The sequence below is a fragment of the Mobula birostris genome, chromosome 8, assembly GCF_030028105.1.
Source record: "Mobula birostris isolate sMobBir1 chromosome 8, sMobBir1.hap1, whole genome shotgun sequence".
In the NCBI taxonomy this organism is placed as follows: domain Eukaryota; kingdom Metazoa; phylum Chordata; class Chondrichthyes; order Myliobatiformes; family Myliobatidae; genus Mobula; species Mobula birostris.
Window position 1 is genome coordinate 162,597,706 of NC_092377.1, and position 14,827 is coordinate 162,612,532.

Here is a 14,827-nt window from a genome sequence, read left to right on the forward strand (position 1 = left end):
AACGAATTACCCAGTTTGGCGGGGCTGAGGCTGTTTCCCTAGACGACAGCGAGCCGAGCGACCCTGAGGGTGGCCAGGGAGGCTACATTGTGGGGGCTTTGTCCGGGATGCTTGAGTCTGTTGGTATGCTGTGTGGGTGCCCTGATTAAATCTGTAATGTGTGTCTCTGTGGGTTATTTGCTGTTGATTGCTGTATGCGTTGTGGGTGCGGTCTTCGTTTGAGTTCAGACTAGCATTGACGAGTTAGAGGTGGCACTCGAGGCTGTCCATGCAGTTGTGAGACAGAGGAAAGAGTGGTCTGATTTGGAGGTAGAGTCTGCGAATAAATGTTCTAGCTCTGGCAGGCTCCGCCTGGCACTGGGGATAGTGTCCACCCCAGGAGGGGCGGAGACGTGCGAGACGTGGGCGGAGCGGATCTCTCAGTTGTTAGATGAGTGGCAGTGCTTGGTTGAGGGAGAGCGACAGGGATTGGTTGAAAGTTTGAGTAGGCGGGCTGGTGACGGTGTTAGAGCTGTCAGGTTCACTTACACCGTAGTGACAGCTGTCAGTTATTTGAAAGAGGGGGGAAAGTTTTCAGTGTGTCTTCCCTGGCGAGGAGGGCGGCTAAATTGCTTGTAGTGCCAGGGGGATCATTTCAGGGGATCAGTTGTTCAGCTGATCAGAGAGGTGTCGGGAAACTTAGTGGAGGCCCAGTGGGGGGGAACGGCTTGGGGTCTCTGTGGAAGCACGTTCCCAGCAATGTACCACTGAACTTCCGAAAGGAGAAGACCCTATTCCTGAAGGCTTAGAGGGGCCACGCCCCAGGGTGTCGTTATGGATAGAGGGAAGCGATGCTAAAGCTATCTTCGACCCCGGGGCACAGGTCAAGTTGTTGGACAGTTCGTTTTACAACCGGTGTCTGAAGCATTTACCCTTGACAACCGCAAGGGCACCGGAGACTTTGGGTACTAGTGGTAGTAGTTATCCAGAAGACGATGATTGGTTAATTACCCTGGAGTTCATGGGGGCATTGTCTGGGCACCCAGCGTGTCGAGTTGCTTCTGAGGATGTGTGTAGCAGCCTTGAGCCGGTACCGAATTTAAACGAGACCCAGCGGTGGTACGGCTTGGGGAAAGTAGCTGAGGGTGAGACCCTCTTAGTAGATGCTCCGAACCACCACGAGGGAGGGGAGTTGACCGCTGAAGACACCTCAGTGAGAGAGAGGTCGCGGCAACTGGACCCTGGCGGCGCGGAAGATGAAGGCAGCGTGTGTGTGGATGATGCGACGTGGTTTAATGTGCTGCATCTGAGGGGTGGATGTTGCCAGATCCTGAGGAGTGCGGCTGTTGATCCGAAGATGGCCTTTATTAGTTCCCTAGGATTCTTCCGATCCGAAAAGATGCCCAAGGGCATATCCGGAGCCCCTGCATCCTTCCCGCGGGGCATGAGGAAAACCGTGGGGGAAGTGAAGGTGTGTGGAGTTTTGACGTATGTGGATGACCGCCTAGAGCTTGGATTCGCCTTGGGGGACTATGAGGCGAGGCGAGTGGCTGAGCCCGGGCGACCGAAGCGAAGTGTCAAATGTGGAGGAGTTTTTGGCCGGAGGAGTTTGGTGTAATGTGAGGAAAATGACCCGACATACCAGTTGAACTTCCTGGTGTTGGGACAGACGGTGGTGGACCTGGGGATGGAAACCCAGGTCGTCAATCTGAATGAGACACAGGGAAGAGAGGGGATTTGCACCGCACTGCGGTCATATACTGACAAATTAATCCAGCGAGAAGAAACAATGACCCACCTTCGAAGGTATCAGCAGAAACTCAAGACGTCCATTCAGAACAGATTGGAAGATTTACAAATTGGGGAAGATCAAGGAAGTGTTCTGACTAAGGTCAACAGAAAACCGAGAGCCCAGGGAGGGGATTTTGACTACACTCCCGAGGAGGTAAAGAAATGGAGGACCGATCTCGGAAAAGGGAGGCGGACGCTTGAAAGGAACCTGAAGATGACTATCGCGAGTTTAAATGAAGTGGAAAAACTGAAAGTTGACCTGGAAGACGCCCTCAGGAAGAAACAACTGGAGGCTGAACATCCTTTACCTGCTGCTTTTCAAGTCAGGGTGGAAGAAGCTGGTGGGGTAACTGCGTCCCAGATTGAGATGGCCAGGAACCCTGAGTCAGAAATGCTGAGGCTGTGGCGAGAGTTGAAGGAGTCCCCGAAGAAGCTGACGTCTCGACTGCAGGAGGCTGAAGGGGTAGCCCCAGCTAAATGTTTCAGTTTGGAGAAACTCAAACAGCAGCTACCGATCGAAGGAATGAGGAAGAATACGGATTCGAAGGATGATGTGCTGCACATGTGGTACATGCTGCCTTTCGCTAACTTCCCCGTGATTGAGGAAGAGACCTTTGGCTCTTCTCCCACTGAGTCAGGTGTAGTGGGGAGGGCTAGCTGTGGGCAGTCTGAGTTACGGCAGGATCAGGAAGGAGGAGAGGCGGGGCCCCGGCCACGGGACAGGGGGCTCCGAGCTGTAGTGGTGGCCTGAGTGAGAGAGGAGTTGGCAAGCAGGCCCAAGGTATCCCTGGTAGTGTCTGAGCCTTGTGGGTTTAGGTGAGGGGGTACGGAGGTCTCAGAGGGTTAAAAAAGCTCCCAGATAGGTTGGCCTATTTAGCGCCCGTGGGACGGGAGTAAGGTCCACTGTTTGGGGAGCACTGTCACTGTGTGTATCTGTGTATGTGTGTGTTGTGTGTCTGTAGGACTGGGTGGCGAGTTATTTAGAAGTCATGAGGACATGACTTTATTTGGTGGGGGGAGAGTGTAAGGGGGTTTCGATTTTTATGTTACTGCGGAGGCTAATTAAAATGGCGTTTTTGTTATGTTAATCTGGGGAATGCGGCTTTGTTGTGCTTTAACGCTGAGAAAGTTTGCGCTAGCAGCTTATTGTGGTTTAGTGTGTGATAAGAGAGTGCTATTAACCAATTGGGATAGTTGTTATGGTTTTGGTGTATTTGAAGATACTGTATGCGCGGGGTTTTGGGGCAGAAGGCGGGAGAGCGAGACAGAGGATGGACCAGGTGCTGTGAGTCCGCTAACGGGGTCGGACCCCGAGCGGGACGTTCGGCGAGGAGACGGAGACGGACTCGTGTGGAGCGTCTGGTCGACCACCGTTGTTGGTCCCAGGCGGCCGGTCGAGGTGGGCCGAGGGGTCACAGGGTGAAGAAGAAGGTCCTTGAGCTCCAACGGTTTTTGTGCACGAAGAGAGTGAACTTTGATAAGTGTGGCGCCTTTTATTTTCCTTTTATATTTTATTCTCTTTTATTTATATAGTTCTAGTAATATCTATAAACTGTAAATCATTTAATTGCATCTGGTGTATTGTCTGTTATTTGGGCGGGGTGGGGTACCTCACACAGCATCCACACAAACGAATTACCCAGTTTGGCGGGGCTGAGGCTGTTTCCCTAGACGACAGCGAGCCGAGCGACCCTGAGGGTGGCCAGGGAGGCTACATTGTGGGGGCTTTGTCCGGGATGCTTGAGTCTGTTGGTATGCTGTGTGGGTGCCCTGATTAAATCTGTAATGTGTGTCTCTGTGGGTTATTTGCTGTTGATTGCTGTATGCGTTGTGGGTGCGGTCTTCGTTTGAGTTCAGACTAGCATTGACGAGTTAGAGGTGGCACTCGAGGCTGTCCATGCAGTTGTGAGACAGAGGAAAGAGTGGTCTGATTTGGAGGTAGAGTCTGCGAATAAATGTTCTAGCTCTGGCAGGCTCCGCCTGGCACTGGGGATAGTGTCCACCCCAGGAGGGGCGGAGACGTGCGAGACGTGGGCGGAGCGGATCTCTCAGTTGTTAGATGAGTGGCAGTGCTTGGTTGAGGGAGAGCGACAGGGATTGGTTGAAAGTTTGAGTAGGCGGGCTGGTGACGGTGTTAGAGCTGTCAGGTTCACTTACACCGTAGTGACAGCTGTCAGTTATTTGAAAGAGGGGGGAAAGTTTTCAGTGTGTCTTCCCTGGCGAGGAGGGCGGCTAAATTGCTTGTAGTGCCAGGGGGATCATTTCAGGGGATCAGTTGTTCAGCTGATCAGAGAGGTGTCGGGAAACTTAGTGGAGGCCCAGTGGGGGGGAACGGCTTGGGGTCTCTGTGGAAGCACGTTCCCAGCAATGTACCACTGAACTTCCGAAAGGAGAAGACCCTATTCCTGAAGGCTTAGAGGGGCCACGCCCCAGGGTGTCGTTATGGATAGAGGGAAGCGATGCTAAAGCTATCTTCGACCCCGGGGCACAGGTCAAGTTGTTGGACAGTTCGTTTTACAACCGGTGTCTGAAGCATTTACCCTTGACAACCGCAAGGGCACCGGAGACTTTGGGTACTAGTGGTAGTAGTTATCCAGAAGACGATGATTGGTTAATTACCCTGGAGTTCATGGGGGCATTGTCTGGGCACCCAGCGTGTCGAGTTGCTTCTGAGGATGTGTGTAGCAGCCTTGAGCCGGTACCGAATTTAAACGAGACCCAGCGGTGGTACGGCTTGGGGAAAGTAGCTGAGGGTGAGACCCTCTTAGTAGATGCTCCGAACCACCACGAGGGAGGGGAGTTGACCGCTGAAGACACCTCAGTGAGAGAGAGGTCGCGGCAACTGGACCCTGGCGGCGCGGAAGATGAAGGCAGCGTGTGTGTGGATGATGCGACGTGGTTTAATGTGCTGCATCTGAGGGGTGGATGTTGCCAGATCCTGAGGAGTGCGGCTGTTGATCCGAAGATGGCCTTTATTAGTTCCCTAGGATTCTTCCGATCCGAAAAGATGCCCAAGGGCATATCCGGAGCCCCTGCATCCTTCCCGCGGGGCATGAGGAAAACCGTGGGGGAAGTGAAGGTGTGTGGAGTTTTGACGTATGTGGATGACCGCCTAGAGCTTGGATTCGCCTTGGGGGACTATGAGGCGAGGCGAGTGGCTGAGCCCGGGCGACCGAAGCGAAGTGTCAAATGTGGAGGAGTTTTTGGCCGGAGGAGTTTGGTGCAATGTGAGGAAAATGACCCGACATACCAGTTGAACTTCCTGGTGTTGGGACAGACGGTGGTGGACCTGGGGATGGAAACCCAGGTCGTCAATCTGAATGAGACACAGGGAAGAGAGGGGATTTGCACCGCACTGCGGTCATATACTGACAAATTAATCCAGCGAGAAGAAACAATGACCCACCTTCGAAGGTATCAGCAGAAACTCAAGACGTCCATTCAGAACAGATTGGAAGATTTACAAATTGGGGAAGATCAAGGAAGTGTTCTGACTAAGGTCAACAGAAAACCGAGAGCCCAGGGAGGGGATTTTGACTACACTCCCGAGGAGGTAAAGAAATGGAGGACCGATCTCGGAAAAGGGAGGCGGACGCTTGAAAGGAACCTGAAGATGACTATCGCGAGTTTAAATGAAGTGGAAAAACTGAAAGTTGACCTGGAAGACGCCCTCAGGAAGAAACAACTGGAGGCTGAACATCCTTTACCTGCTGCTTTTCAAGTCAGGGTGGAAGAAGCTGGTGGGGTAACTGCGTCCCAGATTGAGATGGCCAGGAACCCTGAGTCAGAAATGCTGAGGCTGTGGCGAGAGTTGAAGGAGTCCCCGAAGAAGCTGACGTCTCGACTGCAGGAGGCTGAAGGGGTAGCCCCAGCTAAATGTTTCAGTTTGGAGAAACTCAAACAGCAGCTACCGATCGAAGGAATGAGGAAGAATACGGATTCGAAGGATGATGTGCTGCACATGTGGTACATGCTGCCTTTCGCTAACTTCCCCGTGATTGAGGAAGAGACCTTTGGCCCTTCTCCCACTGAGTCAGGTGTAGTGGGGAGGGCTAGCTGTGGGCAGTCTGAGTTACGGCAGGATCAGGAAGGAGGAGAGGCGGGGCCCCGGCCACGGGACAGGGGGCTCCGAGCTGTAGTGGTGGCCTGAGTGAGAGAGGAGTTGGCAAGCAGGCCCAAGGTATCCCTGGTAGTGTCTAGGCCTTGTGGGTTTAGGTGAGGGGGTACGGAGGTCTCAGAGGGTTAAAAAAGCTCCCAGATAGGTTGGCCTATTTAGCGCCCGTGGGACGGGAGTAAGGTCCACTGTTTGGGGAGCACTGTCACTGTGTGTATCTGTGTATGTGTGTGTTGTGTGTCTGTAGGACTGGGTGGCGAGTTATTTAGAAGTCATGAGGACATGACTTTATTTGGTGGGGGGAGAGTGTAAGGGGGTTTCGATTTTTATGTTACTGCGGAGGCTAATTAAAATGGCGTTTTTGTTATGTTAATCTGGGGAATGCGGCTTTGTTGTGCTTTAACGCTGAGAAAGTTTGCGCTAGCAGCTTATTGTGGTTTAGTGTGTGATAAGAGAGTGCTATTAACCAATTGGGATAGTTGTTATGGTTTTGGTGTATTTGAAGATACTGTATGCGCGGGGTTTTGGGGCAGAAGGCGGGAGAGCGAGACAGAGGATGGACCAGGTGCTGTGAGTCCGCTAACGGGGTCGGACCCCGAGCGGGACGTTCGGCGAGGAGACGGAGACGGACTCGTGTGGAGCGTCTGGTCGACCACCGTTGTTGGTCCCAGGCGGCCGGTCGAGGTGGGCCGAGGGGTCACAGGGTGAAGAAGAAGGTCCTTGAGCTCCAACGGTTTTTGTGCACGAAGAGAGTGAACTTTGATAAGTGTGGCGCCTTTTATTTTCCTTTTATATTTTATTCTCTTTTATTTATATAGTTCTAGTAATATCTATAAACTGTAAATCATTTAATTGCATCTGGTGTATTGTCTGTTATTTGGGCGGGGTGGGGTACCTCACACAGCATCCACACAAACGAATTACCCAGTTTGGCGGGGCCGAGGCTGTTTCCCTAGACGACAGCGAGCCGAGCGACCCTGAGGGTGGCCAGGGAGGCTACATAAGTATACAAAATTATGAGGGGTATAGATAGGGTAAATACAAGTAGGCTTTTTCCACTGAAGTTGGGTGAGACTACAATTAGGGGTCATGGATTAAAGGTGAAAGGTGAAATTCATAAGGGGAACATGAGGGGAAACTCAGAGGGTGGTGAGAATGTGGAACAAGCTGCCAGCGCAAGTGGTGGAAGCAATTTCAACAACATTTAAGAGAAATTTCAATAAGGTACATGGATAGGAGGGGTTTTATGGTCTGGGTGCAAGTCAATGGGACTAGACAGTTTAAATAGTTCAGTGCAGACCAGATGAGCCAAAGGGCTTGTTTCTGTGCTGTAGTTTTCTCTGACTCTAAGGGACTTAGCAGAATTAGAAGGGGACATGAGAAGGCCTTGACAAGTACAAGGTTAATTGCAGGATTCTTAGCAATATGGAGGGAAAGGAGGGCTCTAGATGTCAAAGACCACAGATCCCTCAAAGTTGCCGTGTAAGCTGAGACGGGGTTAATGCAGCGTATGGTGTGTTTGCCTTCATTAGTCAGGGGACTGAGCTCAAGAACTGTAAGGTAATGTTGCAGCTCTATAAAACTCTGGTGAGACCACACTTGTTGAATCCCTCACGAGAAGGATGTGGAAGCTTTAGAGAGGGTACAAAGAAGATTTACCATGATGCTGCCTGGATTAGAGTACATTTCTTATGAGGAAAGGTTGAGTAAGCGAGGCCATTTCTCTTTAGAGAGGAGGAGGATGAGAGGTGACTTGATAGAGGTGCGTAAGAGGCACAGATGGAGTGGACAGTCAGTGCCTTTTTCTCCAGGGTGGCAATAGCCAATACCAAGGGGCATTTGTTTAAGGAGAGTGGAGGAAAGTTTAGGGGAGATGTCAGAGGTAGGTGTTTTTGATAACAGTGAGCGCTAAGTGCTGGGAACACACTGCCAGAGGTGGTGATAGTGCTGATAAAATATAGAGACTTTTAAGACTCTTAGAGAGACATACGGATGAAATGGAGGGCTATGGGCTGTGTAGAAGGGAAGAGTTAGATTGTTTGTGAAAGAAGTTTATATAAGTCAGCACAACATTGAGCCGAAGGACCTGTACTGTGCTGTACTCTTCTATATTCTAATAGAATGGATACAACTGGAATATAAATTTTTAAATTAAAAAGTTAAGTTATAGGAGGGAAATTAAAACACTAGGAATATTCAGTTTCTAAGTGGGATGAAAGCTAAAACAAATCTGAGAAAAACAAATCTGTAAAGATATGGAATTAAGATGGGGAAATGGAGAAAAGATGCAGATCAACCATAAAGAACTTGGATGATAAAGCAGTTTGAAGAGAATGAATGGGAGCTCTATTTCTTCATTGCTATGTGCAATGTCTCAACATTATGTCCCAGTCTTGACCTCAATAGCAGCTCAGGTTTCAGTAGTGTGACATTTCCATATTCTATATTCTCAGCTTTTCTCAGAGACAATAATTTGCGGCACATCTCTCTTAGAATACACATTCATTGGTGAGTGAATACTCAAATTTCTATGTCTATCATAAGTTACTAACGTTATTTCTAATTATTAAACCCAGAAGCCTATTTTTTACTGGATTACGAAGAGACAGATGAGCCTCATACTCACCTATTGATGGTGTCCAGATAAGGGCAATGTCGACTTCGGTCATCTTCCTCCTCCTGACCTTGAATTCTCATGATCTTTGAAGGCACTAATGAGAAAAAAGCAGTAATATATATTATTGTTATCCCATAGATAATATAATCAATCTATTTCATTGACAACAGAGAAATAATCAATTAAAATGTTCTTAGCACAGTTGACTGAAGTAATATTGCCAGGGACAATGGGATAAATTCCCAGTTGCAAGATGGCACTGCGGAAACACAGCAACATGGTGCAGGCAGCTTACAAAACTTCTAAATATATTCCTTCTGCATTACCTACACTGCAATCTGTAGCCTATAATTCCCCTTTTAAGTAACGTATTTCACAACTAGCGATTTCACGATCTTCTAAAGCACTCAGCGGACTTTAACCAGACTTTAAGGTATGTCACCAGTACCAAAAGAGTGGGAGGAGGTGAACTCCAAGCCAGAGTGAAATGCTGGGGAATGAAACCTTCTCTCTCTCCAGCATCTTATTCTTGCTGGAGAACAAAGTTAAGGACCCACAGGCAAGACTGCCGTAAAGAGGGGAAATGAGGGATTGCTGCATTTTATGATTCACAGAGTCATAACCCGCTCTGGATACACTGAGTATGTTGGTAAGACACAAAGGCTTCTCTATACACCGAATTGACCAGACTGCTGATTCAGAGAAGGCAAAAGGCTGTGGTCTGTGGTTCAAAAATATACTTTTTGTGGTGCTCAGTTGCAGCAGTCTTGTCGCACGCCTGTTCCCCCAACTTGGAATATCTAGTGATCAAGTGCTGACCATTCTACTTAATAAGAGTTCTCAGTGATCCTGACTGCTGTTTACATACCACCAAAGGCCGAGGTTAAACTGGAACTTGAAGTACTGAGTGTCACCAATAGCAAACAAGAAAGAGTCTTGTCTGTTTTCAAGTCATTGTCAGAGACTTCAATCAGGCTTGTTCGAAGAAATTTCGACCCAATTATCATCAACATATCACCTGCAACATCAGGGGTCCCAACACACTCAGCCACTGCTACACTACAATCTGGAAAACCTACCATTCCATCCCTAAGCCACACTATGGAAAATTTGATCACCTGGCTGTCTCCTCCTACCTGCATAAAAGCAGAGGCTAAACAGCAAGGCTCAGAGATAAGGACAAAATAAGGACACGGGAGGCAAAGAAGCGGCTACAGGATTGCTTCAAGTTGGTGGGCTGGGCCTTGATCAAGGACTAAACAGAGGATCTGAATGAGTACACCATGGATGTCACTGACTTTTAAAAAACAGTCATAGTGACTGGGTCCCCAAAAAAATCATCCAGAACCAAACTTTATCAAAAGCCTTTGATGCACCATGCGATCTGCTGAGGGCCAAATCGGTGGCGCTCAGTTTAGCAAAGCAAGTTCACTACAAGATGTCCAGGTACAATCTCTGGAAAGCCATCTCACATGCAAGTGGCAATTCCAGATCATACTTGAATCACTGAAGGATGCTTGACAGCTGTCACCTCCTACAAAATGAAACCAAGCAACATAGGTGACAGATCTTCTCTCCCAGATGAGCTCAGTGCCTGCTCTGCTCACATTGACATCAAAACATGGAGGCACCTTCACAGACTCCCACAGCCACTGATAACTCTGTGATGCTGATTTGAGAGCATCCTTCAGGAGGGTGAATCCATGGAAAGCATCCAGCCCAGACAGGGTACTATAGATCTGTGCTGATCAACTGGCTGGAGCGTACAGCAATATCTTTCACCTCTTCCTTTGGCAATCTCAGGTGCCCACCTGCTTCAAGCAGGTTTCAATTATACCGGGGCCTAAGAAGAACGTGGTAGCCTGCCTCAATGAGTATCGTCTAGTAGCTCTTGCATCCACTGTAATTAAATGCTTGAGGGGTTGGTGATGAAACATATCAACTCCTGTCTAAGTGATTTGGATCTGCTCCAATTTGCCTACCGTCACAGCAGGTCAACGACAGGTGCCACTTCATCGGCTTTTCACTCAACCTGGAACATCTGGACAGTGAAGATGCATACATCAGGATGCTCTTCATTGACTACAGTTTGGCATTCAATACTTTCGGCACAGCTCCAATGCCGTATCTAAGTCTGCTGACGACACCACTATTACTGGCCAAATCAAAAGTATGACAAATCAGCACAAAGGAGTGAGACTGAAAATCTGACTGAGTGGTACCATGAAACAACCTCTAACTTCATGTCAGCAAGACTAGGGAGCTGGTTATTGACTTCAGGGGGAGGAAACCAGAGGTCCATGAGGCAGTCCTCATTGGGAGATCAGAGGTGAAGAGGGTCAACAACTTTTAACTTCCTCACTGTTATCATTTCAGAAGATCTGTCTTTTGGGTCCAGTATGCAAGTGCCATTATGAAAAAAGCACAGCAGCAGCCCTACTTTCTCAGAAGTTTGCAAAGATTTGGCATATCATCTAAAACTTCGACAAACTTCTATTGATATGTAGTGGAGAGTATATTGACTGGTTGTATCGCAGCCTGGAATGGAAACACCAATGCCTTTGAACAGAAAAGCCTTCAGAAAGTAGTGGATACAGCCCAGTCCATCACAGGTAAAGTCCTCACCACTGAGGACATCTACACAGGAAAACAGCATCCATCATCAAGTACCCCACCACCAGGTCACGCTCTCTCCTCACAGCTGCCATCAGAAAGATACAGGAACCTCGAGACCCACAGCACCAGGTTCAGGAAGTTATTACCCCTCAACCATCAGGCTCTTGAACCAAAGGGGATAACTTCACTCATTGATCATTGATCTGTTCCCATAAACGATGGACTCACTTTTTCAAGGACTCTTCATCTCATGTTCTCGATATTTATTAGTTAAATTTATTAGGTATTATTTATTTTTATTCTTTACTTATTTGCAGTTTGCTTTTTGCACATCGGTTGCTCGTCAGTCCTGATGGATACGGTCTTTCTTTGATTCTATTGTGTTTCTTGTTTCACTACGCTACTGTGCCAATATATAGTTTCCGTATTATGTAGTTTAGTTTATCGCAAAATTCTATTGTATTTCTTTTATTTCTTGTAAATACCTGCAAGAAAATGAATCTCTAGGTAGTATATGGTAACATATCAGTACTTTGATAATAAATTTACTTAGAAATATTTTACATTCACCCTATGAAGCTGCTAGGCTCTCAGATTAGTATCTTAACCAGAAGCAGAAGCTTCTCCCTTGGTTCAAAATTCAGAGCTAGGTCAAATTTATTCATTCAGGTTAATTGATCAGAGCTTGAACACACATTGCCTTCTTCTGCTTCCATGTGGATCAAGCAACACCTGTGGAGGGGAAGGAATTGTCACAAATCGAGTCAAGAACCACATCAGGACTGAGAGTGGAGAGGTGTATTGAGCTGAGGACACAAACACAAGTTTTTAACCTCGCAGTCAAGCTCTACCTGTAGCCTAGAACGAAATGTCCCAAACAGATTGGGGAAGTCTCAGGCTGGACCCTAGCCCCCCCAGTGGTGCAGATGTTCCTGGAGACTCAAGAGGAAATGTTCTGACTACAACATACTCAGTTCAACCATGCCTCATTGCCTCCATATTTTAACCCAAATGGGACTAGCCTTTCCTCTCAACATTCCTTCATTTACTCTATAAATGTTACCAACTAATTTATTCTCATGCTCACCAAGTATATTATAGAGTGAGGAGTGTTGGTGCAGAATCAAGAGGTGGATAGGAGAAACCCAGAAAACAAATGAGTTCAGTTTTTACAGACATCTATAAATTGGATGCGTCAGAAAATTCATAAATATCACTTGAATTGGAAACTAGACATTCACGGTATCGTGAATAACAGCATCAAAGGCAGGTGGTAAGAGTGGGCTCCCTCGCCTCTGCCCTTCTGACCCTCAGCACAGGTGCTCCTCAGGGCTGTGTACTAAGCCCCCTCCTTTACCCTCTATATACCCATGACTGTATCGCCACCCACAGCTCCAATCTGCTAATTAAATTTGCAGATGACACTACACTAATTGGCCTAATCTCAAATAATGAAGCAACCTACAGAGAAGAAGTCTACACAGTGATGTCAAGAGAACAACCTCGCCATCAATGTCACAAAAACAAAGGAGCTGGTTATGGACTACAGGAGGAATGGAAACAGGCTAACCCCTATTGACATCAATGGATCTGGGGTTGAGAGGGTGAACAGCTTTAAGTTCCTCGGCATACACATCACCGAGGATCTCCAGTGGTCTGTACATACCAGCTGTGTGGTGAAAAAGGCACAACAGTGCTTCTTTCACCTCAGATAGTTGAAGAAGTTTGGTATGGGCACCCAAATTCTAAGAACTTTCTATAGGGGCACAATTGAGAGCATCCTGGCTGGCTGCATCACTAGCTGGTATGGGAATTGTACCCCCCTGATCGAGGGTGGTGCAGACAGCCCAGCGCATCTGTAGATGTGGACTTCCCACTATTCAGGACATTTACAAAAACGGGTATGTAAAAAGGGCCCAAAGGATCATTGGAGACCCAAGTCACCCCAACCACCAGCTGCTATCATCTGGGAAACGGTTCTGTCGCATAAAAATCGGGACCAACAGGCTCCGGAACAGCTTTTTCCACCAGGCCATCAGACTGCTTAATTCATGCTGACAGAACTGTATTTCTATGTTATATTGACTATCCTGTTGTACATAATATTTATTATCAATTATTATAAATTCCACATTTAGATGAAGACATAACGTAAAGATTTTTACTTATGTATATGAAGGATGTAAGTAATAAAGTCAATTAAATTCAATTTATAAGACTGATGAGAAAGAACAATTAAAGTGGAGAGAGAGGAAACTAGTACTAGGAACAAACATATTTACTTCAGGCTTTTAAATTTAAAAAAATATGATGGGAGCTTGTATGTAGACACGTCCATAAGTCTGGCATCCTTAACCACAAAAGGACAGCGTAGATAAAGAGCTACAGACAATAGGTGCAGGAGTAGGCCATTCGGCCCTTCAAGCCAGCACCGCCATTCACTGTGATCACGGCTGATCATCCACTATCAGTATCCAGTTCCTGCCCTATCCCCATAACCTTTGATTCTGCTATCTTTATCCATCTCTTTCTTAAAAGTATCCAGAGACTTGGCCTCCACAGCCTTCTGGGGCACAGCATTCCATATATCCACCACTCTCTGGGTGAAAAAATTTTTCAACTCTGTTCTAAATGGCCTACCCCTTATTCTTAAATTGTGGCCTCTGGTTCTGGACTCACCCATCAGCGGGAACATGCTTCCTGCCTCCAGCGTGTCCAATTCCTTAATAATCTTATATGTTTCAATAAGATCCCCTCTCAGCCTTCTAAATTCCAGAGTATACAAGCCCAGTCGCTCCAATCTTTCCACATATGACAGTCCCGCCATCCCGGGAATTAACCTTGTGAACCTCTGCTGCACTCCCTCAATAGCAAGAATGTCCTTCCTCAAATTTGGAGACCAAAACTGCACACAGTACTCCAGGTGTGGATGAGGGAAAGAGTGCAAGGAGTGTTAAAGGAGTTAGGAGTGCATAAGGTGGAAAGAGACAATGCTTGCAACAAACTGAGTGGCTATGAGTGGATAAAGAGTATACATGAGATTAAGTGGCAGGGGGTTAGGGGTGCAAAGGATCATTGGGTGGTTAGGGGTTGTAAAATGTCATTAATAGTAAGGGTCATGGAGTGGCAGGGGGTTAGGGGTTAGGGGTTGAAAGGGGTCAAGGGGCGGGGGAGGCGGAAGATGGGGTCACGTGTCCCTCCCCCCCCCCCGACCGTTCCGGGACAACAGAGCAATCTGGAAACCAGCCGGCGAGCGGTTCTTTCTACGTCCTGTAAGACCTCCCATCCCGGGACCCGCTTCTCCCCACCAGCCCCCGATGCAGAAGTCGGCCCGCTCCCTCACCTGACTCCTGCTCCCCCTCATCCCCGCCGTCGGGTTCTGCCTCCCGCTCCCGCTTCACCGCCGCCATCGCTCCGCCGTCCGCAGCCGCCGGGTGGCCGACCAGCAGCTTCCCCGGCGCTTGTGCGCAGGCGCGCAGGCGCTGCGGTTGCTAACTGGCGTCGGCAGATGGATCCCAAGGCACACGGGTCTCATTTACAGCCATGGGGGGAATGGTACAACTGTCATCAGCCTTTTAATACTGCTGCATGCATCATGTCTAACTATTGCAACAGGTAGAAAAGATGTTAGATTGCAGATACTTCCCAATTTACTCGGACTCGTGAATCCAATACTCCTCGCCAGCAGGCTGTGAATATACTCAATGACT

The 14,827-nt window shown here is 48.0% G+C and overlaps 1 protein-coding gene across 1 annotated transcript in view; it reads right to left on the bottom strand.

Moving 5' to 3' along the window:
• The window catches only part of usp39 (ubiquitin specific peptidase 39), a 61,728-nt gene extending 47,169 nt beyond the window's left edge, over nucleotides 1–14,559 (bottom strand). Inside the window, exons 1-2 of the mRNA XM_072266659.1 lie at nucleotides 14,461–14,559; nucleotides 8,511–8,595 (exon numbers count right to left, since the gene is read on the bottom strand). Of these exons, the coding sequence (XP_072122760.1) occupies nucleotides 8,511–8,595; nucleotides 14,461–14,527 (152 nt within the window). The 5' untranslated portion in view covers nucleotides 14,528–14,559. The remainder of the gene's footprint in view (nucleotides 1–8,510; nucleotides 8,596–14,460) is intronic.
• Between the last annotated feature and the right edge of the window lie 268 nt (nucleotides 14,560–14,827).